This window comes from Pelodiscus sinensis, chromosome 13 (genome assembly GCF_052426305.1).
Source record: "Pelodiscus sinensis isolate ZL-2025 chromosome 13, ASM5242630v1, whole genome shotgun sequence".
In the NCBI taxonomy this organism is placed as follows: Eukaryota; Metazoa; Chordata; order Testudines; family Trionychidae; genus Pelodiscus; species Pelodiscus sinensis.
This window is the reverse complement of record NC_143064.1, coordinates 1,675,285-1,696,770: the sequence shown is the minus strand read 5'-3', so window position 1 is coordinate 1,696,770 and position 21,486 is coordinate 1,675,285. Positions and strand designations below refer to the sequence as shown.

Below are 21,486 nucleotides of genomic sequence, written 5' to 3'. Positions count from 1 at the left end.
TAGTATTGTGAGCTTTCGTGGGCAAAACCCACTTCCTCAGATGAGGAGATCTTGAGTGGCAGAAAGCGGGGGGTTCCAAATAAGAAGAGAGCGAGGGAAAGGAAAAAGGTTCCTGTCAGTTGTAGTCCTGGTGCTAATGAGGGGGCTGGAAGTGTCCCGTGCTCCGTGCTCCGCTCTTGATGTCACTAGGGTGCTGAATGTAAGAAGCGGGCATTAACCCCTTCAAGTCTTTCTTCGAGCCAAGGGAGAGGGTGTCCAGTTTGCATAGGAAGGTCAATTCCGCACTCCCCCGTGGGAGAAGAATGGCGTCTGGCCCCGCACTCGTTAACGGACTTAGGCTAAAACGTTCTGTGCGTTACCGGGTCTAATGCCTGATTTGCCCATTCGTCCTTTGCCGTAGGACACCCAGGCCGGCCAACGTGCATGGCAGTGGGGTGCTGCTGTCCCTAGATGGCACGTCACGCTGGCGGCTGGGCCGTTGGGTGAGCCCGACGTGCTGAGGGCTGTGGTGGTGTGCTTTGTATAGATGGCAAGGGGGTCACTGCCGGGGAGGTTCCTGGTGAGTCGCTCTGAGGTGTGGCTGCGGGAAGGCACTTGCCTCAGGCGGGGGGCTGTCTGTAGGGGGGACTGGCCTGTCCCCAAGGCCCGTTAATTGCCAATGATGCGCTGGAGGGGTTACGCTGGGCTCCAGGTGCTGAGCAGAGGTGAAAGGAAGCGGGTGGCTCTAGTGTGCAGCTCTGAGCTGCGGCAGAAGCCACCAGGGCGCTAGCGAAAGTTTCGGGGGGAGCCAAGTGAGGCTGTAACGGAAAAACTTCACTTCCTCCCTGCATGTCCTGCAAACAGCTGGGGTTGGCTCACAGATTCAGTTGATTTCGATCTGCAGAATCCCCCTCTCTGCTCAAACGAGGAGCCGTCCTGTGGCACCAGTGGCTAACGCTTACTTGGGCATCGGATTCTGTGGGCTGGAATCCCTCTGAAACTTGACTCCAGCCGCCGACGCTCTAGCAAATCTAAGCAAAGGAGGAACAAACTGTATTTACATAGACACACCCCAGGCCTCCCCGGTTCCAGGGAACAGGCAGGGAAGCGTTTCTCCAGGCTCTGCTTACTCCGAGCATTCGGGTACCTGGGCCATGCTCTCCTAGCCTGGTCAGGCAGACTAACTCCCCCCTTGGCCAGGCAAGGTCAGTGCCATCCGGACAGTGGCTGCTGCACCTCGCGGTGGGTCGTGCTGAGTCCTGGCCCTCTGGTCTTAAGCTGTGACTTGGAGGTGAGTTCTTAGTTCTCCTGTTCCTTTCCGCCCCCCCCCCCCCCAAGTGGAACTTGAGTCCTGCTTATTTCACCTGCACCTCTGAGCCTGCGGGGGGGAGGGGTGCTCTGGGCACTATCGATGTCTGCCAGCCCTGCTTGGGGGGGGGGGGCATAGCGAGTCAGGCTGGGATCTTCCTTTCCGCTTGCTCTGGGAGCTGTGCAGTGACAGTTCCACACTTCTCCTCTTGCCTGAGAGCTCCAAGTGAGGGTCCGAACCCGAGGGGCAGCCCCAGGACTGGGACCCAGCAGGACAGATGCAGCATTGGCAAGCCCCCTGGCTGCTAGCTGGTGGAGTGGGGGGAGGGGGGTAGCTAGCCGGTGGAGTGGGGGTGCTAGTGAGGACAGGGGAGGGGAACTACCTAGCTGGTGGAGTGGGGGTGCTAGTGCGGAGTGGGGGGAGGGGGTAGCTAGCCGGTGGAGTGGGGGTGCTAGTGCGGAGTGGGGGGAGGGGGTAGCTAGCCGGTGGAGTGGGGGTGCTAGTGCGGAGTGGGGGGAGGGGGTAGCTAGCCGGTGGAGTGGGGGTGCTAGTGCGGAGTGGGGGGAGGGGGTAGCTAGCCGGTGGAGTGGGGGTGCTAGTGCGGAGTGGGGGGAGGGGGTAGCTAGCCGGTGGAGTGGGGGTGCTAGTGCGGAGTGGGGGGAGGGGGTAGCTAGCCGGTAGAGTGGGGGTGCTAGTGCGGAGTGGGGGGAGGGGGTAGCTAGCCGGTGGAGTGGGGGTGCTAGTGCGGAGTGGGGGGAGGGGGTAGCTAGCCGGTGGAGTGGGGGTGCTAGTGCGGAGTGGGGGAGGGGAGCTGCTCTCTGCACTGGTTTCCCTCCCCCCCCACACACTGTTCTGCCCCTTGGTAGAGCTGGCCCAGCCGGGGTGCGAGCAAAGAGCCCGGTGCAGCCCCAGAGCCTGCCTCCCCCGCACGCCAGCCCTTCCTGGGTCTCCGGCGCTCAGTCAGGCTGGAGCGTGGGCTGCCTGCAAGCTCCCAAGTGCCGGGACTTGTCCGCTCCCCCTGGGCCCCTGGCCGCGGCTGAGTGGCGGGCGGGACGGGACAAAGGCATTCCCCCGCTGCCCTGCCCCCGCGCCGGGCTCCAGACCCGCCGGCCGCCAGCGGGGAGCCGCACGCCGGGGCGCGGGGGCAGGGGACGGCTCCCAGGCTCCAGAGCAGGGAGGAGACAGGCCGGGCCCCGCCTGCCCTGCAGGGAGAGGAGCAGGTACCCCGGGCGGCAGGGCGGCAGGTTCCCAGGGTGCTGGGGGTTGGGAGGTGCCGCCTTGACTCGGCGAGGGCTTGGCCCCTGCCCAGACACGGGGCTACAGGAGCCGCCTGCAAGACCCCCCGGGACCTGCTTCCTGGGGCGCGCAGCGCGCGTGGACCTGCCCTGCGGGGCTGTAGTGGGCCTGGCCCTGGGGAGCTTTAACCCCCTTCGTGCCCTGCCAGCCAGCATGGGCCGTGCCCCACTGCAGCCGGCTCCCGGGCCCCACTGCCGCGCCTCTGGCTGCTCCCTGCTGCCCGCTCCCGGGGGGCGCCGGAGGCCCCTCGGCTGCTGGGCTCGGGCGCCACAGGGTGACGCATCCCGCCTGGGGCTGGGGCTGGGGCTGGGCTGCCTGCAGGGGGGCGCTTGCTCCCCACACCAGGCTGTGGTGCTGGCTGGGGCGCAGCCGGAATCCCGCTCTCCGAACGGCTCCCCGAAGTGCCGCCTGGTCCGTGGCCCCAGGGCCCAGCTCCCTGCTGGGCAGGGCTTGGCCACGCCCCCGCTCCGGGCGTCGGTGGGCTCAGACACCTGCCCCCGGGGAGCTGACGGCCGGCGGGCACGCGGGACTGGCCGTGCAGAGGCTGCTCCGGGCTGGGGCTGCCTGGCTCGCGATCCCCCGTCTGCCCTGGGCCCGTGGCCGCCTCTGGCTGAATGCGCCCCGGGGTGCCGAGGGGCAGGGTGGGGAGTCGGGAGCGCCCAGCCCTGGACCGGCCAGGCTACCTGCTGCCCCAGGCTTGGGGGTGGCCTGCTCCTTGGCCCCTGCTGACAGGCGGTGCTGGAGGCCAGAGGCGCCTCCCCAGGGCAGGGCTGAGGCCAGAAGGCCTGGGTCCCGGCTAGCAGGGGGCTGGGCTCAGAGGGGAGGAATGGGGGCCCGCTCGGCCACTAACGCCCCTGGGGGGTGGAATCTCCAGCCCTCGAGGTGTTCAAGACCCGGCTGGACAAGGCCCTGGCTGGGCTGATTGAGTTGGGTTGGTCCTGCCTTGGGCAGGGGGCTGGACGCCACCTCCTGAGGGCTCTGCCGGCCCTGGGGTTCTATGCGCCAGAATCTCCCTTCCCTGCCTGCGCGGGGGCAGCGCGGGCCGGCCGGGAGCCGCTCTGAGGACCGGCCCTTAGCGCTGGGTGTGCGGGCTGGGCGGCTGCCAGATGCCCAGGGCCGTGCAGAGAGGCTGTCGTGGGGAGCAGAGGGGCCCTGGCACGTGTGACGGCCAGGGCACTAGTGCACGAGGGGGCGCACGGGTGCCCCGCACGCCCGGAGCTCAAGAGTGTGGGGAGGGTGACTCAGCCGAAGTGCTGGCTCCCTGCTCCCCGGGGCATGGGCCGGGCGGGGGAGCAGCCTGCCACGCGGGTGGGGCTGCAGCGGGTCTGTTCCTGTTCGCCTTTGGCCTGGTGCCCGCCCTCAGCCTCCGCCTCGTGCCTGGGGCGGCCGCTGGCCACGGGAGGTGAGCCCCCAGCGCTGCCCCGGTCCCAGCCGTGTGCTCTCTGCCCTGCAGGAGGCCTGACCCCCGTGCGGCGCGGGGACACGGACCCGCCCATGGCGGAGCGCCCGGCCTGCTGCCACGGCTGTGCCACCTGCCTGCTCTGCCTCTACAGCTGCCAGTGCCACTGCAAGAAGGACAAGAGGAAGGGCCTGAGAACCACCACGGTGAGCGCTGGGGGCAGAGCCCAGGCGCCACGTGGGGCAGGGGGCCGCTCCCTGCCCCCTCCAGCACGGCTGCATCCCCGGGGCCAGGGCTGTGTCCGACTGCCCCGCCCCGCCGGGAGCGTAGCCCGACCCATGGGCTGGGGGGGCCCGGGGCTGTGCAGTGGGGGGGCTGGAGCTGGGGGGGATCCCTGGGGCTCTGCAGTGGGGGGGCTGGGCTGGGGGGGCCCTGGGGCTCTGCAGTGGGGGGGCCCCTGGGGCTGTGCAGTGGGGGGGCTGGAGCTGGGGGGCATCCCTGGGGCTCTGTGGGCTCAAGGTGGGCAGGGCCCTGGGAGCCTCTGAGGCCTCCAGCTCCCACGGGCGGGGCTGAGCAGCAGCTTGTCCCAGCTTGCCAGGGACCTGCTAGAAACCTGCTGCTTGGCAGCAGCCCTGCTCTGCCAGCTCCTGGGGTGGGGCCGCCCTGTCGGAGCCCGTCCTGCCTGGGGAGGGCCCGTGCCCAGTCGCTGCGCTGGAGGCTCCGCGCTTCCTCCCAGGGCATTACGCCCACCTGCTGCATGGTCAGCGCGGTTCAACGCCCCCCCCCCTTCCTCCCCCTCCCCCCCCGGCGCCCCCGGGGCCTTCGCCGCCTCCCGCCCCTCCCCCCCGCTTCCTCCGCCCTCCCCCCCCGGCGCCCCTGGGGCCCCGCGCGGCGTCCCTTCCCCGCCCGCCCCGCGCCCCCCTTCGCCTCCCCCCCCCTCCCCCCCCCCGGCGCCCCTGGGGCCTGCGCGCTTCGGCGCTCCCCCCCCTTCCTCCGCCCTCCCCCCCCGGCGCCCCTGGGGCCTGCGCGCTTCGGCGCTCCCCCTTCCTCCGCCCTCCCCCCGGCGCCCCTGGGTTTGCGCGTTGGCGTCCCCCTTCCTCCGCCCTCCCCCCGGCGCCCCTGGGGCCTGCGCGCTTCGGCGCTTTTCTTCTGGCTGGCGCTTTGTTTGCGCGGTTGGCGCCCCTTCCTCCGCTCTCCCCCCCGGTGCCCCTGGGGCCTGCGCGCTTCGGCGCTTTCCTCCGCCCCCCCGGCGCCCCTGGGGCCTGCGCGCCGGCGCTCCCCCCTTCCTCCGCCCTCCCCCCGGCGCCCTGGGGCCTGTGCGCTGGCGCCTTCTTCTTCCCGGCGCCCCTGGGGCCTGCGCGCTTCGGCGCTCCCCCCTTCCTCCGCCCTCCCCCCCGCCCCTGGGGCCTGCGCGCTTCGGCGCTCCCCCCTTCCTCCGCCCTCCCCCCGGCGCCCCCGGGGCCTGCGCGCTTCGGCGCTCCCCCCTCCCCCCGGCGCCCCCGGGGCCTGCGCGCTTCGGCGCTCCCCCCCTGCCCCCCCCCGGCGCCCCTGGGGCCTGCGCGCTTCGGGGCCTGCGCGCTTCGGCGCTCCCCCCTTCCTCCGCCCCCCCCCGGCGCCCCCGGGGCCTGCGCGCTTCGGCGCTCCCCCCTTCCTCTGCCCTCCCCCCCGGCGCCCCTGGGGCCTGCGCGCTTCAGCTCTAGGGTGGCCAGATGGTTTCAACAGAAATCCCGGACACACTTGCCAGACGTCCCGCTCGACATCCCGGCGGGTTTAGAAACCACCCGGCAGGTCTATTGTCTCCGTTTGTTTCCCGCACAGAGAGCTCAAATCCTGGTGTGTCCGGTTCAAAACCGGCCCCGTGGAGCCCAATTCGGAGCCCCCCAGCCTGGCCCCCCTGGGGCCTGCAGCATCAGTCCTGAAAGCCCAACTGGCTTGCACCCCAGGCTGCCAGCCCCCTCCATTGTGCAGGGCCCTGAGGTGACTGGCATGGCGCCCTTGCCCCAGGCCGGCCAGTGGGTCGGAGGGGCTGCGGAGAGACCTGGCCCCTGCTGTGACTCTCCCGACACAGCCCCCACCAGGTCCCATGGGACTCCTGTGAGTTGCCCCGTTTGGGGCCGTGGCTCCGTCGGCTCCTGCCCCGGCCTGGCCCCGCCAGTGGGTGAAGCGCGGCACATCCTGGGCAGAGACCGCACCCTGGGGGTCAGAGCCAGGTGCCGCAGGCAAGTGTGGGGCCAGGCTGCCCTGGGCCCCCCGTGGGGCTGGCTTGGCCGGCTGTCGCTGCCCTGGAGGGGCTGGGCTCTGGCTGGCAGGAGCCTTCCAGACTCATGTGGCCTCGTTGGGTTTCAGTGTGACTGTGCCTGGTTCTTCTTCCTCTTCTGCACCTGCCTCTTCACGCTGGTGTGGCTCTACCACGCCCTCGTCACCCTCAATGACTTCCACAACCTCAACGAGTGAGTACGCGCCCGGCCCTGCCTGCCCCGTCTTACCCCGTCTGCCCGCCCCCGGCACCCCTCCTGCGCCACGCCTCCCTCTGAACTGCCCCCACTCCCAGGCCAGGCCCCCTCGCCCTGCCCCATCTTACCCCGTCTGCCCGCCCCCAGCATCCCTCCCGCGCCACGCCTCCCTCTGAACTGCCCCATCTTACCCCGTCTGCCTGCCCCCGGCACCCCTCCCGCGCCACGCCTCCCTCTGAACTGCCCCCACTCCCAGGCCAGGCCCCCTCGCCCTGCCCCATCTTACCCCGTCTGCCCGCCCCCGGCACCCGTCCCGCGCCACGCCTCCCTCTGAACTGCCCCATCTTACCCCGTCTGCCCGCCCCCGGCACCCCTCCCGCGCCACGCCTCCCTCTGCCCCATCTTACCCCGTCTGCCTGCCCCCGGCACCCGTCCCGCGCCACGCCTCCCTCTGAACTGCCCCATCTTACCCCATCTGCCCGCCCCCGGCACCCCTCCCGCGCCACGCCTCCCTCTGAACTGCCCCCACTCCCAGGCCAGGCCTCTCGCCCTGCCCCATCTTACCCCGTCTGCCCGTCCCTGGCACCCCTCCCCCTCCCCCTCCCCCCACTCCCATGCCAGGCCCCCTCCACCCCAGGCCCCACCCTCACACCCCCGCTGTCTGCCCCCCCCTAATGCCTGGCACCTTCCTTCCCCACCACTGCAGCTCCCTGCCCCTGCTTACCCAGCCATCCCCAGAATCTGTCCCCTCCCGACTCCTCACCATTTACGTGCCCCATCGGACCTGGCCCCTCCCTCCCCCCCCGGGGCCCCCCTTGCCTGACTGTCCCCTCTGCCTGGCAGGTTCCTCTTCAGACAGATGCAGCGGTGGGTAGACTGGTCCTTGCCCCTGCTCGGGCTCACGGCGCTGCTGGCCACGTACTCGACCCTGCTGCTGGTAGGCTCCTGCTGCGCCTGCCGGGGTCGCTCGAGCCCTCTGCTGCTCCGATGGCCCAGGGGGCGGCCCCCCAGGGTGGGGGCTGGGCTGGGGCTGGGGCTGGGGCCCCCCAGGGTGGGCGTGCTGGCAGGTCCTGGCCCTGCTCTGAGAGCCCAGCATCCCAGGCGGCGGCTGGGTGGGGCCTCAGGACCCTTGGGCCCTCCAGCTCCAGCGTGTCCCTCGTCCCTCCTGCAGGTTCTCGCCCTGTGCCTGCAGCTCTGTGGCCAGCCCCTCAAGTTGCACTGGCTGCACAAGGTAAGGGGGCCCCGTGCACCGCCCATCTGCTGCCCCAGCCTGGGGGCACAGCACCGCCCCCTCCCCTCCCCTCCCCCGGGCGGGGCTCCCGTTCAGGTCACTGCCGCAGTGCGTGGTGTGGGGGGCCCGGGGCCCTGCATCGGCTCCCCCTGAGCCCAGCCCCCGGCCCCCGGCCCACCTCCTCTCTGGGGACAGCCCCTGGCTGAGGCCGCGCCCCGCCCTGTGCTGGAGTGGGGAGCACGTCGGCGATGGGGTGAGCCCGCCGGGGGAGCACGGCCCTCGTCCCAGGCAGCACCGGGCCTCTGTGCCCGCGCTCGGCTGGGAGGGAGCCGCGGAGCCACAGGGCTGCTGGGAAGCCCCCCGCCAAGGGCCAAATCCCCGGGGCCTTGGGGTGAGCCTCGGGGTGAGCCCCGTCGCCCAGCCAGCGCCGCAGGGACTGACACTGGCAGAGATCTGGCCCACCCGCCGTGGGATCGCTGGGCTCACCCGGGCAGCAGGGGGCTCCTTAGCCGGCAGGCCACGGGCCACGCAGGGCCCGTCCTGGCCAGTGTTCCTCCGCCCGCCCCAGCCGCGTGGGGAATGAACTTTGTGCTGTGCACCAAGGATGTGCACCACCGGCAGGAACACAGGCCGCCGGCTGGGGGTGCTCTGCTCAGCAGCCGGGCAGCATTTGATCCCTCCTGGGTGGCCGCCCAAGCGCTCAGCTTCCAGGGAGCCCTGGTCCTGGCTGGCTTGGAGCTCGGACTCCGTCCCGTCCCCGGCTCTTCGCCCTCCGAGGCCTTGCCCTGAGCCGGGGGACCGGGCGGAGAGGTGGGAGATCCCCGCCCTCTAGGTCACCATGTGCCCAGTGACCCCATTTGCTGTTGCCTCGGATTCCAGCTGATACGGGGTTGGCCTCAGTCGTCTTTCCACTGAGCAGCCTGGCTCCACAGCTGGGCCCTGCCCTGAGGGCACACCGTCCTGCCCCTCCCCCCCCCGCCCCCCGGGGAGCCCAGAGGGCACACCGTCCGTCTCTTCTCCCCCCCCCCCCTCCCCGGGAGCCCAGAGGGCACACCGTCCTGCCCCTCCTCCTTCCCCCCCCGCCCCCCGGGGAGCCCAGAGGGCACACCGTCCGTCTCTTCTCCCCCCCGGGAGCCCTGAGGGCACACCGTCCGTCTCTTATCCCCCCCCCCGGAGCCCTGAGGGCACACCGTCCGTCTCTTCTCCCCCTCCCCCCCCCCCCCCCCCGGGAGCCCTGAGGGCACACCGTCCGTCTCTTCTCCCCCTCCCCCCGGGAGCCCTGAGGGCACACCGTCCGTCTCTTCTCCCCCCCCCTCCCGGAGCCCAGAGGGCACACCGTCCGTCTCTTCTCCCCCTCCCCCCCCCGGAGCCCTGAGGGCACACCGTCCGTCTCTTCTCCCCCCTCCCCCGGGAGCCCTGAGGGCACACCGTCCGTCTCTTCTCCCCCCCCCCTCCCCGGGAGCCCAGAGGGCACACCGTCCGTCTCTTCTCCCCCCCCCCCGGAGCCCTGAGGGCACACCGTCCGTCTCTTATCTCCCCCCCCCCCCCCCCCCGGGAGCCCTGAGGGCACACCGTCCGTCTCTTATCTCCCCCCCCCCGGGAGCCCTGAGGGCACACCGTCCGTCTCTTCTCCCCCCCCGGGAGCCCTGAGGGCACACCGTCCGTCTCTTATCTCTCCCCCCCCCCCCCCCCCCCCCCCGCCCGGGAGCCCTGAGGGCACACCGTCCGTCTCTCTCCCCCCCCCCCCCCGGGAGCCCTGAGGGCACACCGTCCGTCTCTTCTCCCCCCTGGGAGCCCTGAGGGCACACCGTCCGTCTCTTCTCCCCCTCCCCCCCGGGAGCCCTGAGGGCACACCGTCCGTCTCTTCTCCCCCCCCCCCCTCCCCGGGAGCCCAGAGGGCACACCGTCCGTCTCTTCTCCCCCTCCCCCCCCCCGGGAGCCCTGAGGGCACACCGTCCGTCTCTTCTCCCCCCCCCCCCCCGGGAGCCCTGAGGGCACACCGTCCGTCTCTTCTCCCCCCTCCCCGGGAGCCCAGAGGGCACACCGTCCGTCTCTTCTCCCCCGGGAGCCCTGAGGGCACACCGTCCGTCTCTTATCTCCCCCCCCCCGGGAGCCCTGAGGGCACACCGTCCGTCTCTTATCTCCCCCCCCCCCCGGGAGCCCTGAGGGCACACCGTCCGTCTCTTCTCTCCCCCCGGGAGCCCTGAGGGCACACCGTCCGTCTCTTATCTCTCCCCCCCCCCCCCCCGGGGGAGCCCTGAGGGCACACCGTCCGTCTCTTATCTCCCCCCCCCCCCCCGGGAGCCCTGAGGGCACACCGTCCGTCTCTTCTCCCCCCCCCCTGGGAGCCCTGAGGGCACACCGTCCGTCTCTTCTCCCCCCCCCCCGGGAGCCCTGAGGGCACACCGTCCGTCTCTTCTCCCCCCCCCCCCCCCGGGAGCCCTGAGGGCACACCGTCCGTCTCTTCTCCCCCCCCTACCCCCCGGGAGCCCTGAGGGCACACCGTCCGTCTCTTCTCCCCCTACCCCCGGGAGCCCTGAGGGCACACCGTCCGTCTCTTCTCCCCCTACCCCCCGGGAGCCCTGAGGGCACACCGTCCGTCTCTTCTCCCCCCCTACCCCCCGGGAGCCCTGAGGGCACACCGTCCGTCTCTTCTCCCCCCCTCCCCGGGAGCCCAGAGGGCACACCGTCCGTCTCTTCTCCCCCCCGGGAGCCCTGAGGGCACACCGTCCGTCTCTTATCTCCCCCCCCCCCGGGAGCCCTGAGGGCACACCGTCCGTCTCTTATCTCCCCCCCCCCCCCCCCCCCCCCGGGAGCCCTGAGGGCACACCGTCCGTCTCTTATCTCCCCCCCCCCCCCCCCCCCGGGAGCCCTGAGGGCACACCGTCCGTCTCTTCTCTCCCCCCGGGAGCCCTGAGGGCACACCGTCCGTCTCTTCTCTCCCCCCCCGGGAGCCCTGAGGGCACACCGTCCGTCTCTTCTCTCCCCCCCCCCCGCCCGGGAGCCCTGAGGGCACACCGTCCGTCTCTTATTCCCCCCCCCCCCCGGGAGCCCTGAGGGCACACCGTCCGTCTCTTCTCCCCCCCCCCCCCTGGGAGCCCTGAGGGCACACCGTCCGTCTCTTCTCCCCCCCCCGGGAGCCCTGAGGGCACACCGTCCGTCTCTTCTCCCCCCCCCCCCACCCCCCGGGAGCCCTGAGGGCACACCGTCCGTCTCTTCTCCCCCCTACCCCCCGGGAGCCCTGAGGGCACACCGTCCGTCTCTTCTCCCCCCCCCTACCCCCCGGGAGCCCTGAGGGCACACCGTCCGTCTCTTCTCCCCCCTACCCCCCGGGAGCCCTGAGGGCACACCGTCCGTCTCTTCTCCCCCCTACCCCCCGGGAGCCCTGAGGGCACACCGTCCGTCTCTTCTCCCCCCCTACCCCCCGGGAGCCCTGAGGGCACACCGTCCGTCTCTTCCCCCCCCCCACCCCCGGAGCCCTGAGGGCACACCGTCCGTCTCTTCTCCCCCCCCCCCGGGAGCCCTGAGGGCACACCGTCCGTCTCTTCTCCCCCCCCCCGGGAGCCCTGAGGGCACACCGTCCGTCTCTTCCCCCCCCCCCCCCCCCCCGGGAGCCCTGAGGGCACACCGTCCGTCTCTTCTCCCCCCCCCCGGGAGCCCTGAGGGCACACCGTCCTGCCCCTCCTCCTTCCCCTCCCCCCCCCGGGAGCCCTGAGGGCACACCGTCCTGCCCATCCCTCTTGGAGCCATAGGGAATGGGGGAAACTGAGGCACACAGGGTATTCATGAGTCTATTACAGAGCATTCCCCCTTCCCCCAGGGCAGCTGAGCTTCACGGCAGGAGGGGCCCAGCGCGTGCAGGGGGAGGGCAGGAGTCACTTGCCCTGGCCTGGTGCCCTGTGGTGTCAGGGCCACATGCTGCTTTAACTGCCCCGTGCCCTGCCCCCGCAGGGCCTGCTGATTCTCACCGCCCTGGTTGTGGCCACCGTCTTCGTGGCGCTGGATGTCCAGTGGGCTGAGCAGTGGCAGAGCGCACGCATCTCGCTGCAGGTGAGGCCAGGCGGGGGCGGGGCACCGCATGGCTAGTGCCAGCCTGACGCCTGCACCTTCCCCTCCCCTGTGCTGCTCCCGGCCCGTGCCCTGGCCAGCCCCCTGGCTCTGCCCCTCCAGAACCGCCCCTCCTCCATCGCTCACTTGCCTGCACCTGGGCAGCCCCAGAGACCTGGCTGGCCTGGACAGGGGCGGGGCACCTGGAGCATGCGGGGAGGGGAAGGTGAGGGGCCCTGGGGGAGGGGAAGGTGTCTGGGGGAAGCCTGGTGGGCAGGTGGGGGCCCACGGTAGGTGTGTCTGGGACAGCCTGGAGTGGGGGGGCTAGGTGGGGCTGGCGTTGCTGGCTGGGCGCTGAGGGGGCGGGGCAGGTGGGGCCGGCGTTGCTGGCCGGGCGCTGGGGGGGCGGGGCAGGTGGGGCCGGCGTTGCTGGCCGGGCGCTGAGGGGGCGGGGCAGGTGGGGCCGGCGTTGCTGGCCGGGCGCTGGGGGGGGGGGGCGGGGCAGGTGGGGCCGGCGTTGCTGGCCGGGCGCTGGGGGGGCGGGGCAGGTGGGGCTGGCGTTGCTGGCCGGGCGCTGGGGGGGGGGCGGGGCAGGTGGGGCCGGCGTTGCTGGCCGGGCGCTGGGGGGGGGCGGGGCAGGTGGGGCCGGCGTTGCTGGCCAGGTGCTGGGGGGGCGGGGCAGGTGGGGCTGGCGTTGCTGGCCGGCGCTGGGGGGCGGGGCGGGCGCTGCAGGGGGCGGGGCAGGTGGGGCTGGCGTTGCTGGCCGGGCGCTGGGGGGGGGGGGCGGGAGCAGGATGAGGGGGCGGGTGGGGCCGGCGTTGCTGGCCGGGCGCTGAGGGGGCGGGTGGGGCCGGCGTTGCTGGCCAGGTGCTGGGGGGCGGGGCAGGTGGGGCTGGCGTTGCTGGCCGGGCGCTGGGGGGGCGGGTGGGGCCGGCGTTGCTGGCCGGGCGCTGGGGGGGCGGGTGCTGGGGGGGCGGGGCAGGTGGGGCCGGCGTTGCTGGCCGGGCGCTGGGGGGGGCGGGGCAGGTGGGGCCGGCGTTGCTGGCCGGGCGCTGAGGGGGCGGGGCAGGTGGGGCTGGCGTTGCTGGCCGGGCGCTGGGGGCGGGGCCGGGGGGGGGCGGGGCAGGTGGGGCTGGCGTTGCTGACCGGGCGCTGGGGGGGCGGGTGGGGCCGGCGTTGCTGGCCGGGCGCTGCGCTGGGGGGGGGGGCGGGGGGGCGGGGCAGGTGGGGCTGGCGTTGCTGGCCGGGCGCTGAGGGGGCGGGGCAGGTGGGGCTGGCGTTGCTGGCCGGGCGCTGAGGGGGCGGGTGGGGCCGGCGTTGCTGGCCAGGTGCTGGGGGGGCGGGGCAGGTGGGGCTGGCGTTGCTGGCTGGGCGCTGAGGGGGCGGGGCTGGGGCCGGGCTGCTGGGGGGGCGGGGCAGGTGGGGCCGGCGTTGCTGGCCGGGCGCTGAGGGGGCGGGGGTGGGGCTGGCGTTGCTGGCCGGGCGCTGAGGGGGCGGGGCAGGTGGGGCCGGCGTTGCTGGCCGGGCGCTGGGGGGGCGGGGCAGGTGGGGCCGGCGTTGCTGGCCGGGCGCTGGGGGGGCGGGGCAGGTGGGGCCGGCGTTGCTGGCCGGGCGCTGAGGGGGCGGGGCAGGTGGGGCCGGCGTTGCTGGCCGGGCGCTGGGGGGGGGGGCAGGTGGGGCTGGCGTTGCTGGCCGGGCGCTGGGGGCGTTGCTGGCCGGGCGCTGGGGGGGGGGCGGGGCAGGGGGCGGGTGGGGCCGGCGTTGCTGGCCGGGCGCTGGGGGGGGGGGCAGGTGGGGCCGGCGTTGCTGGCCAGGTGCTGGGGGGGCGGGGCAGGTGGGGCTGGCGTTGCTGGCCGGGCGCTGAGGGGGCGGGTGGGGCCGGCGTTGCTGGCCGGGCGCTGAGGGGGCGGGTGGGGCCGGCGTTGCTGGCCGGGCGCTGAGGGGGCGGGTGGGGCCGGCGTTGCTGGCCGGGCGCTGAGGGGGCGGGTGTCTCTGCCCTGCAGGCCACAGGCCCCTTCCTGCACATCGGAGCTGTGGCCGGCGTGACGCTGCTCGCCTGGCCCGTGGCCGACTGCTTCTATCGCACGCGCCGTACAGGTACCTGGGCGCTGGGGGCTGAGCCGGCTGGGGCGCGGGCTCCGGCCTGTCTGCCTCCTGCCCCAGCGCACAGCCGCCCTGGTGGGCCTGCTTCCCACGGGGCCCCAGAGCTGTCACTGTGCCATGTCTGCCGAGGATGGGCTGTGCCAGCACCTGCCCTGACAGCGCAGGCTGGGTGGCGGATCTCCCTGTGTGCTCAGCCATGCGGGGCCTAGGACACGCGGCTGGGTGTTCCTATCCCCTCCAGTGCCCAGCTGGGAGCTCAGCAGGGCGGGGGCACCCAGGAGCTACAAGCGCCAGTGCCCAGCTGGCCGGCTGCTCGGTGCCCAGAGCTGGGCTGCCCATGCACTCGGCAGGCAGCCTGTGAAGGTGGCCAGGCACCGCGGGGCCCCTGGCTGAGGGCTGCTCTGTGGCAGGGGGCAGAGGGACCTGCCCTTCCCCCTGCAGGGGGAGCAGCCCAGGCTAAGCCGCCCCACCCTGACGGGACTCTTGTCCGTGTGTCTGTCTGCAGCCCCCAGGGTGCTGCTCCTGCTGGTGTACCTCGGTGGGACAGCGGCCCTGTACCTGGCTCCCCTGCTGATCTCCTCCCCCTGCCTCATGGAGGAGAGCCAGCTGCCCCCCAAGCCAGCGCTGGTCGGACACCGCGGGGCCCCCCTGGTGAGTGACCTGTGCCCAGGGCAGCAGCCCCCGTGTGCCCCTGCCCACAGGGCTGAGCTGGGGGGCCGGGGGCCCCTTGGGGCAAAGGCAGCGTAGAGGCTCTGCAGGGGGCTGTGAGCCTTCCCCTGGCCGGGGGCCTGAGCCCCTCCCTTTCCTGGGTCCCAGAGCACCCCCAGCTCGCGGCAGCAAGTAACGCCCAGAGCCCCGGGCCGGCGCAGGGCAGAGGGAGTAGCCAGGCCGGGGAGGACGTTGCTGGGAGGGGCCGAGGCGGCCCTCAGGGTGGGGCCAGGTGTTAATGGGGTTCCCTCCCAGGCTGCCCCCCAGGAAGCTTCCAGTGCCCCCGTCCCAATGCACAGCTGCCCCTCCCCCGAGCTGGGTTGGGGATTCGGCTACTTCCCGGCCGCGACCCGAGCCGCAGACGCCCGCCTGGCCGCGTGCAGGGCTCTGGCCCGGGCCCCTCGCTCGCCCGGCTTGCTGAGCCTCTCTCCCTGCTCCAGCTGGCGCCCGAGAACACCCTGATGTCCTTCCGCAAGTCGCTGGCTTGTGGCGTGGCCGTGTTCGAGACCGACGTCACGGTGAGGTAAGCGGGGACCCGCTGCTGGGCTGGCCGGCCCCAGGCCCCCGGGACTGGCCACGCGGCGCCTTCTGCCCACAGCCCCTCGGGGCTCCTTTGGGTGGGACGTGTCCAGCCTGGGCTTCGAGTCCTCCAAGCGCCTCGCCCGCCCCCTCCGGGAGCTGAGCCCAGCCCCGCCGTCCGGCGCCCACCCTGCAGGCGCGGTCTGGGCATGCCCTGTTCCTCGGAGACGCAGGCCTGGCGAGTGCGACGCGGGGCAGGCAGGGTGACGTGCCAGCTGCTGCCGTTGCCCCGGCCCCCAGCCCAGGAAGCTCAGCCCCCAAGGGCAGGCGTGTGGGAGGGGACCCCCAGCCCGGCGCACGGGGGCACAGCATGGCAGGCTGCACGGGGCTGCCCCGGTGACCCCGCAGAGGTGCCGAGGGGGTGGGGTTGGGGGAGGCGGCAACCGGCCCATGATAACCACCCTCCGGCCTCTCTGCCAGCGCCGACGGGGTCCCCTTCCTCATGCACGACGCGACGCTGACCCGCACCACCGACGTGCGCGCCGTCTTCCCGGCGCGGGCCGCCCTGAACAGCACCGCCTTCAACTGGACTGAGCTCCAGGCGCTCGACGCTGGCAGCTGGTTCCTGCAGGTCAGCCCGGGGGCGGGGAGGGCTCTGCAGGGACAAGCCGGGAGCCCTCGCCTGCTCCACAGAGATGAGCCAGGGGCTCTGCCTGGGCCGGCGCTCTCCTGGGATCCCTGAGCCCCCCTCTGTGCAGGCCGCGGTGCCTCCCCGCCCCATGTGGGGGGAGCGGTCTCCCTGCTAGAGCTGGGTGGCCCTGCCCTGGAGGGATGAGGGCGTCAGTCCTGGCATGGAAGGGAGGCGGCCCATGGCGGTGATGGGCTGGGATCCGGGCCTGCATGCACCCTGAGGCTTCGGTGAGCCTGGAACCGCCGCTCTGGCTCCGGCCCCTCCCTGTGCGGCTGACGCGGGCCCCTCCCTTCCAGAGGCGGCCGTTCTGGGGGCGGCAGGCTCTCTCCAGCGAGGAGCAAGGCCAGGTGCGGGCGCAGAAGATCCCGTCCCTGCAGCAGCTGCTGCAGGTGGCCAAGCAGCACAACGTCTCCGTCCTGTTCGACCTGCGGCCTGAGAACCACACGGACTCCCAGGGCTTCGTCAACGTCACTGTGGAGACCATCCTGCAGTCGGGCATCCCGCCGCAGCTGGTGAGCAGGGGCTGGCTGAGCAGCGGGGCCGCCCCCACGGCAGGGCAGAGCAGGCCTGCCTCGTCTCCCTGAGCATGCTTGGGATCTGCCCTTCCCGGTGTCCTGTGCTCCCTCTTGGTGCCACAGCACCCCACCTCACTGAGCCGCCCTGGGCCGGGCCCCAGCCCTGGGCCGGCAGCCTGTGGTCGGGGCGCTTTGTAGTGCGGTAACTGCCAGTGACTCCATGTCAAGGCTTCGTCCCTGCTCTGGCCTGATAAATGCAGACGTGGGGGCCCACAAAAGTACCCAAAACCTTATCTACCGGGCTATGGTAAAAACATCCCCCCAAAATCTTAACCTAGATTTTGGGGATCAAAACTCCACTGCCACCACCCAAGTAATGATAAGAAAATCAGGGGAGAGGGGAAATCTCAGCCCTAAAGTACAGACCGGGACACAAATGAACCAATCCCAGGTTGATAAAAAGGAAAGAGAAAGAACTTTTATCATCACCACGATATTCCTGTCGCCAGCAGAATGAGCAGCTGGGAAAGTCACCCAGTCATATGCTCCTGGGGAATTCCACCCTGGGCCCAAACGTAGTCGCAAAGCAAAGCAAAGCAAAGCCCGTGTGAAATGCACAGAGCTCCGATCCCACTTCCCAAACCATAAACCAGTCAAACCCAACGGCTTTATCTAACCCTGACCCTCCTTACAGATAGTGAAGAGTCTGTTCTTGGAGGGGACGTCCTGTCTGACTCCTCAGTAGCTGCAGAGAAACTGCCCAGAGCAAAGGAGGGGAAACCAAACATTCCTTTGTCCCAGTTTGAAATTCCTACCTACGTTCCTATTGGCCAACTCTACCTGGGTTAGGTACAGTTAACCCCTTAGTCCCCAGGCTGCTGGCCATCTCTCATGATCATGACAGTGGCCAAGACCAGCCTGGCATCTGGGGCTGCTGCCCCTGCCAGCTGTGCAGGGGTGGAATTATTCCTACAGCGCTCTGTCTGTCTGTCTGTCTGTCTGTCTGTCTGCTTGGCAGACTCCTGCCCCGGTGGGTGCTCTGCCCAGTGGGTGCCCCGTACCCATGCCTCCACCCTGAGCCAGCCCCAAATCCCAGCACAGCTCGGCCTGTCCTAGCTGGCCCCAGCGCGTCCCATCTGGTCTCACTGCCCCCAGGACTGAAACTCTGCTGGGCCAAGTGCTGGCTGGATGCAGAGGAAGGCCGTTCAGAGGCGTGTCCCCTGCAGCCTGTGCCCCAGAGCACTGCGAGAGCCCCCGGTCTCCCAGCTCCCCCCAGTCTGATCCTCCCCCCCAGATTCTCTGGCTGCCGGACGAGTTCAGGGAGCAGGTCAGGCAGCAGGCGCCAGGATTTCAGCAGATCTACGGGCGGAAGAGAGGCCGGAATGAAACGGAGTCTCCGCTGCGTGTGAACCTGCCGTACCAGAACCTCAGCACCGAGGAGATCGGGTGAGCGCCCCTTGGGGCGGGGGGTGCAGAGCCGCGGTGGCTCCCCCGTGGCCACAGCGCCAGGGCGCCTGCCTGGGACACATGGGTCTTACGCCAAGGCCGGGGGGCCCTGGTGGGAGCCAGGCTGCCCCGGCCTCGTAACGCGGCCCCGTTGCCTCCACAGCCAGTATCGGCAGGACAACGTCTCCGTCAACCTGTACGTGGTCAACGAGCCCTGGCTCTTCTCCGTGCTGTGGTGCGCGGGCGCCAGCTCCGTCACCACCAACGCCTGCCAGGTGCTGCGGGGGATGGAGCGCCCCCTCTGGCTGCTCGTAAGTGAGACGGGCTGGGAGCTCTGGGGTTCCAGCTTTTCCCGGGCTCTCCGGGGAGCAGCTGCTGGCCGCGAGCCTGGGCCCCCTCGGCCGCCTGCACGGCCACAGCCCAGGGAGGGGGCGGGCGGAGGCTGCCACGGCCTGTGCTGCTGGAGCCGGGTCCCCCTCCGGCTGCTCGACCTGCTTTGTTGCCTTGCAGCCCCGCAGCACCTACCTGATGGTCTGGATTGTGACCGACTGCGTCTCCTTCCTGCTGCTGCTCTGGGCCTTCTTCCTGCTGCAGTGAGTTCAGCCTCCCCGGCCACCTGGCTGCTGCCCTGTGGGGGGGGGGGGGGGGAGCTCCCCTGGCCGCCTGTCTGCTGCCCTGGGGGGAGGAGGGGACGTGGGGGGAGTTCCCCCAGCTGCCTGTCTGCTGCCCAGGGGGGAGGAGGGGATGTGGGGGGAGTTCCCCGGCCGCCTGTCTGCTGCCCGGGGGAGGAGGGGACGTGGGCGTAGCTCCCCCGGCCGCCTGTCTGCTGCCCTGGCGGGAAGGGGGTGTGTGGGGGGAGCTCCCCCAGCTGCCTGTCTGCTGCCCTGGGGGGAAGGGGGTGTGTGGGGGGAGCTCCCCCAGCTGCCTGTCTGCTGCCCAGGGGGGAGGAGGGGACATGGGCGTAGCTCCCCCGGCCGCCTGTCTGCTGCCCTGGGGGGAAGGGGGTGTGTGGGGGGAGCTCCCCCAGCTGCCTGTCTTCTGCCCAGGGGGGAGGAGGGGACGTGGGGGTAGCTCCCCCAGCCGCCTGTCTGCTGCCCGGCGGGGGGGGGGCGGGAAGTTCCCCGGCCGCCTGTCTGCTGCCCGGGGGGAGGAGGGGACGTGGGGGGAGCTCCCCGGCCGCCTGTCTGCTGCCCGGGGGGGGGGGGGGGGGAAGGGGGGAGGAGGGGACGTGGGGGGAGCTCCCCGGCCGCCTGGCTGCTGCCCGGGGGGGGGGAGGGGACGTGGGGGGAGCTCCCCGGCCGCCTGGCTGCTGCCCGGGGGGGAGGAGGGGACGTGGGGGGAGCTCCCCGGCCGCCTGGCTGCTGCCCGGGGGGGAGGAGGGGACGTGGGGGGAGCTCCCCGGCCGCCTGTCTGCTGCCCGGGGGGGAGGGGACGTGGGGGGAGCTCCCCGGCCGCCTGTCTGCTGCCCGGGGGGGAGGAGGGGACGTGGGGGGAGCTCCCCGGCCGCCTGTCTGCTGCCCGGGGGGGGGAGGGGACGTGGGGGGAGCTCCCCGGCCGCCTGTCTGCTGCCCGGGGGGAGGAGGGGACGTGGGGGGAGCTCCCCGGCCGCCTGGCTGCTGCCCGGGGGGGAGGAGGGGACGTGGGGGGAGCTCCCCGGCCGCCTGTCTGCTGCCCGGGGGGGGAGCTGGAGGCAGGGCACGGGACTTGTTAACTTGGGGGGGCTTTCCTCCCCAGCCTCTGCCGTGAGCCCGGCCTTGAGCTGCTCCGCCCCACAGCTGGGGGCTTGGGCAAGGCCCACTGGAACCCGAGCAAAGTGGGCCTGGCAGGGAACCCCCAGAAGCCCAAGAGGGGCTCCTCTGTGCTGGGCCCCGCTGTGGCTTGCAGGAGCCCCTGTCCTGGGGGCAGGGCAGAGCCCCAGGGAGCCCCCCCGGCTGCGGGCTGCTGCGGCCCCAGGGCCGGTCCTGACGCGCTGTCCTGAGTGAACTCCAACCCTGTTTGCTTTCCAGGAAGTGCTCCAGGAAAAACGACCCGGCAGGTAAGGGGCCCCCCCTCCTCGGGGCCCTGTTCCTCCTCCCGCCCTGCTGCTGGCGTCTCCCCGCGGGCCAGGCCTGCCAGAGCTGAGCTCCCAGGAGCTCGCCAGCCCCACAGCCTGACTGAGGGGGCTGCTCCCACTGCCCCCTATGGGGAGAGGGAGGGGACACAGCCATGAGAGCACCCATGCTAGGGGGCAGGGGCACGGGCTGCTTGCTGCGATGATGGGGGGGCACCCCATGGGGCCGCCCTGCAATGAACCTTTCTCCCATTGGGTCCCCAGGCTCCGAGACCGACGTGCTGCTCACGAAGATCAAGAACCTCATGCAGGAGTGATGTCCAGCCCGGTGTAGCCGGGGCACAGGCGCTGTCCTGGCGGGGGGGGGGGGGCCCACGCGTGCTCTGGCCAGCCCTGAGCGCCTTTCCGGGCTGCCCACCTCCCCCGCTGTGGGCCCTGCCCCCGACCCGCCTCCTGCAGCGCCCCTAGGTGATGGGTCTGTCTAGAGTAGAGGGGTGTGTTCTGCTGGGCGCTCCCCAAGACGGGGTCCTGCAGCCTCTTGGGGCTGTGGGAACAGATGCTGCTGGGGCCTCCTCCCTCGCCCGGCTGGGCCTCCCCGGGGTCAGGCCCTGCTGTGCAGGGCCTGCTGGCCGCCCCCATGAGCGACTCTTCCTGGGCCAGAAGCAGAGGGGCGGTGGGAGGGGGCAGGGAGCAGGTCTCAGGAGCGCCCGGCTCTCTGGGCGGTGTGGCCAGGGCAGCAGTGTGGCATGGGCTCAGGCAGCGGGGGGATCACAGCTCAGCTGGCTGGAAACCAAGGGCCCCTCCCCGGGCAGAGGAAGCCCGTTTCTGCAGCTCTGCGGCTTTGGCACAGCGGTGAGCCCTGCCGGGTCCCGGGGCCCCTGCCCCTGCTTGCCTAGGGCAGAGAGGGGGCTCGGCTCTGCCGGCAGGGGGGTCTGGCCGTGTAGATCGGGGTGCACCCTTCGGCACTGGGTGTGACTGTTCTGCTGGCGCCCGGGCGAGGGAGCAGGCCCGGCCCCACGCTGCGTGGCCCCTGAGGGCGCTGTGGCCGGGGCTCCACGCCTTGTGCCTATTTTACTTGTTCTTCGTGGTGTATGTAAATAAACTGACCCAGCGGGATAGAAAAACTGACCCAGCAGCCTGTCCCAGCTGCCTCGGGGCTCCCCGGCAGGCACCCTGGGGGCTGGCCTCTCCCCTCTCTGGTGCTGCCTCAGTCTCTCTTGGGCTGCGCCGGCCCTGGCCCAGCAGGCGTGCTGCACCAGTTGAGTGCTGGATCCTCATGCAAAGTAGCAAGGGGCAGGCCCAGGTGCCCCGGGGGAGGGGGTCCCATGCCCCCTCGCTGCCTCTGTGCCCCCCTTGGTTTTAGTTGCTGAAGCCAGCTGCCCACCCTGTCCCCCTCCCCGCAGGCACAGGTCACCTCTGGGTAAGAGTCAGGCAACTGCTTGAGCTGGAAGCCATGGCCTGGCCCTGCTGGGAGCATGCGTGGGGGAGTTCCCAGCTCTGGCCCGGGCTGCTCCAGCGCCTGCTCAGTGCTCCCTTTCCCCAGCTGTAGGCCCTGGAGCCTGCAGCCGGGTAGGAGGGCTAGGGGAGCGGATTCCCCTCTGGGCCTGGCAGCCCTGGGCTGTGCGGGCACCAAGGCCTGCACCCCCTCAGCACCAGCACTGGGCAGTGCCCCACTTGGAGTCCAGTTCCCCGGGGCCGTGCAGGAGGCCAGCCTGAGCACTAACTGGTGAAAACGCACTG

At 72.0% G+C, this 21,486-nt stretch overlaps 1 protein-coding gene across 3 annotated transcripts; it reads left to right on the top strand.

The window, feature by feature from the left end:
• Window positions 1-879: 879 nt before the first annotated feature.
• GDPD2 (glycerophosphodiester phosphodiesterase domain containing 2) lies at window positions 880-20,871 on the top strand. 3 transcript variants are annotated; one of them, XM_089781786.1, is made up of 16 exons: window positions 882-1,270; window positions 4,038-4,189; window positions 6,330-6,433; window positions 7,280-7,373; window positions 7,608-7,667; window positions 11,619-11,717; window positions 13,718-13,811; window positions 14,323-14,468; window positions 14,966-15,048; window positions 15,525-15,675; window positions 16,032-16,247; window positions 17,545-17,696; window positions 17,860-18,007; window positions 18,207-18,289; window positions 19,703-19,731; window positions 20,011-20,871. In XM_089781786.1, the coding sequence occupies exons 2-16, from the start codon at window positions 4,079-4,081 to the stop codon at window positions 20,061-20,063; spliced, it is 1,623 nt and encodes a 540-aa protein (XP_089637912.1). In that variant the 5' UTR covers window positions 882-1,270; window positions 4,038-4,078; the 3' UTR covers window positions 20,064-20,871. The 3 variants fall into 3 exon arrangements, with proteins under 3 accessions (XP_089637914.1, XP_089637912.1, XP_089637913.1); XM_089781787.1 differs by lacking the exon at window positions 882-1,270 and adding an exon at window positions 2,293-2,508; XM_089781788.1 differs by lacking the exon at window positions 7,608-7,667 and having other exon boundaries at window positions 880-1,270.
• Window positions 20,872-21,486: the final 615 nt, after the last annotated feature.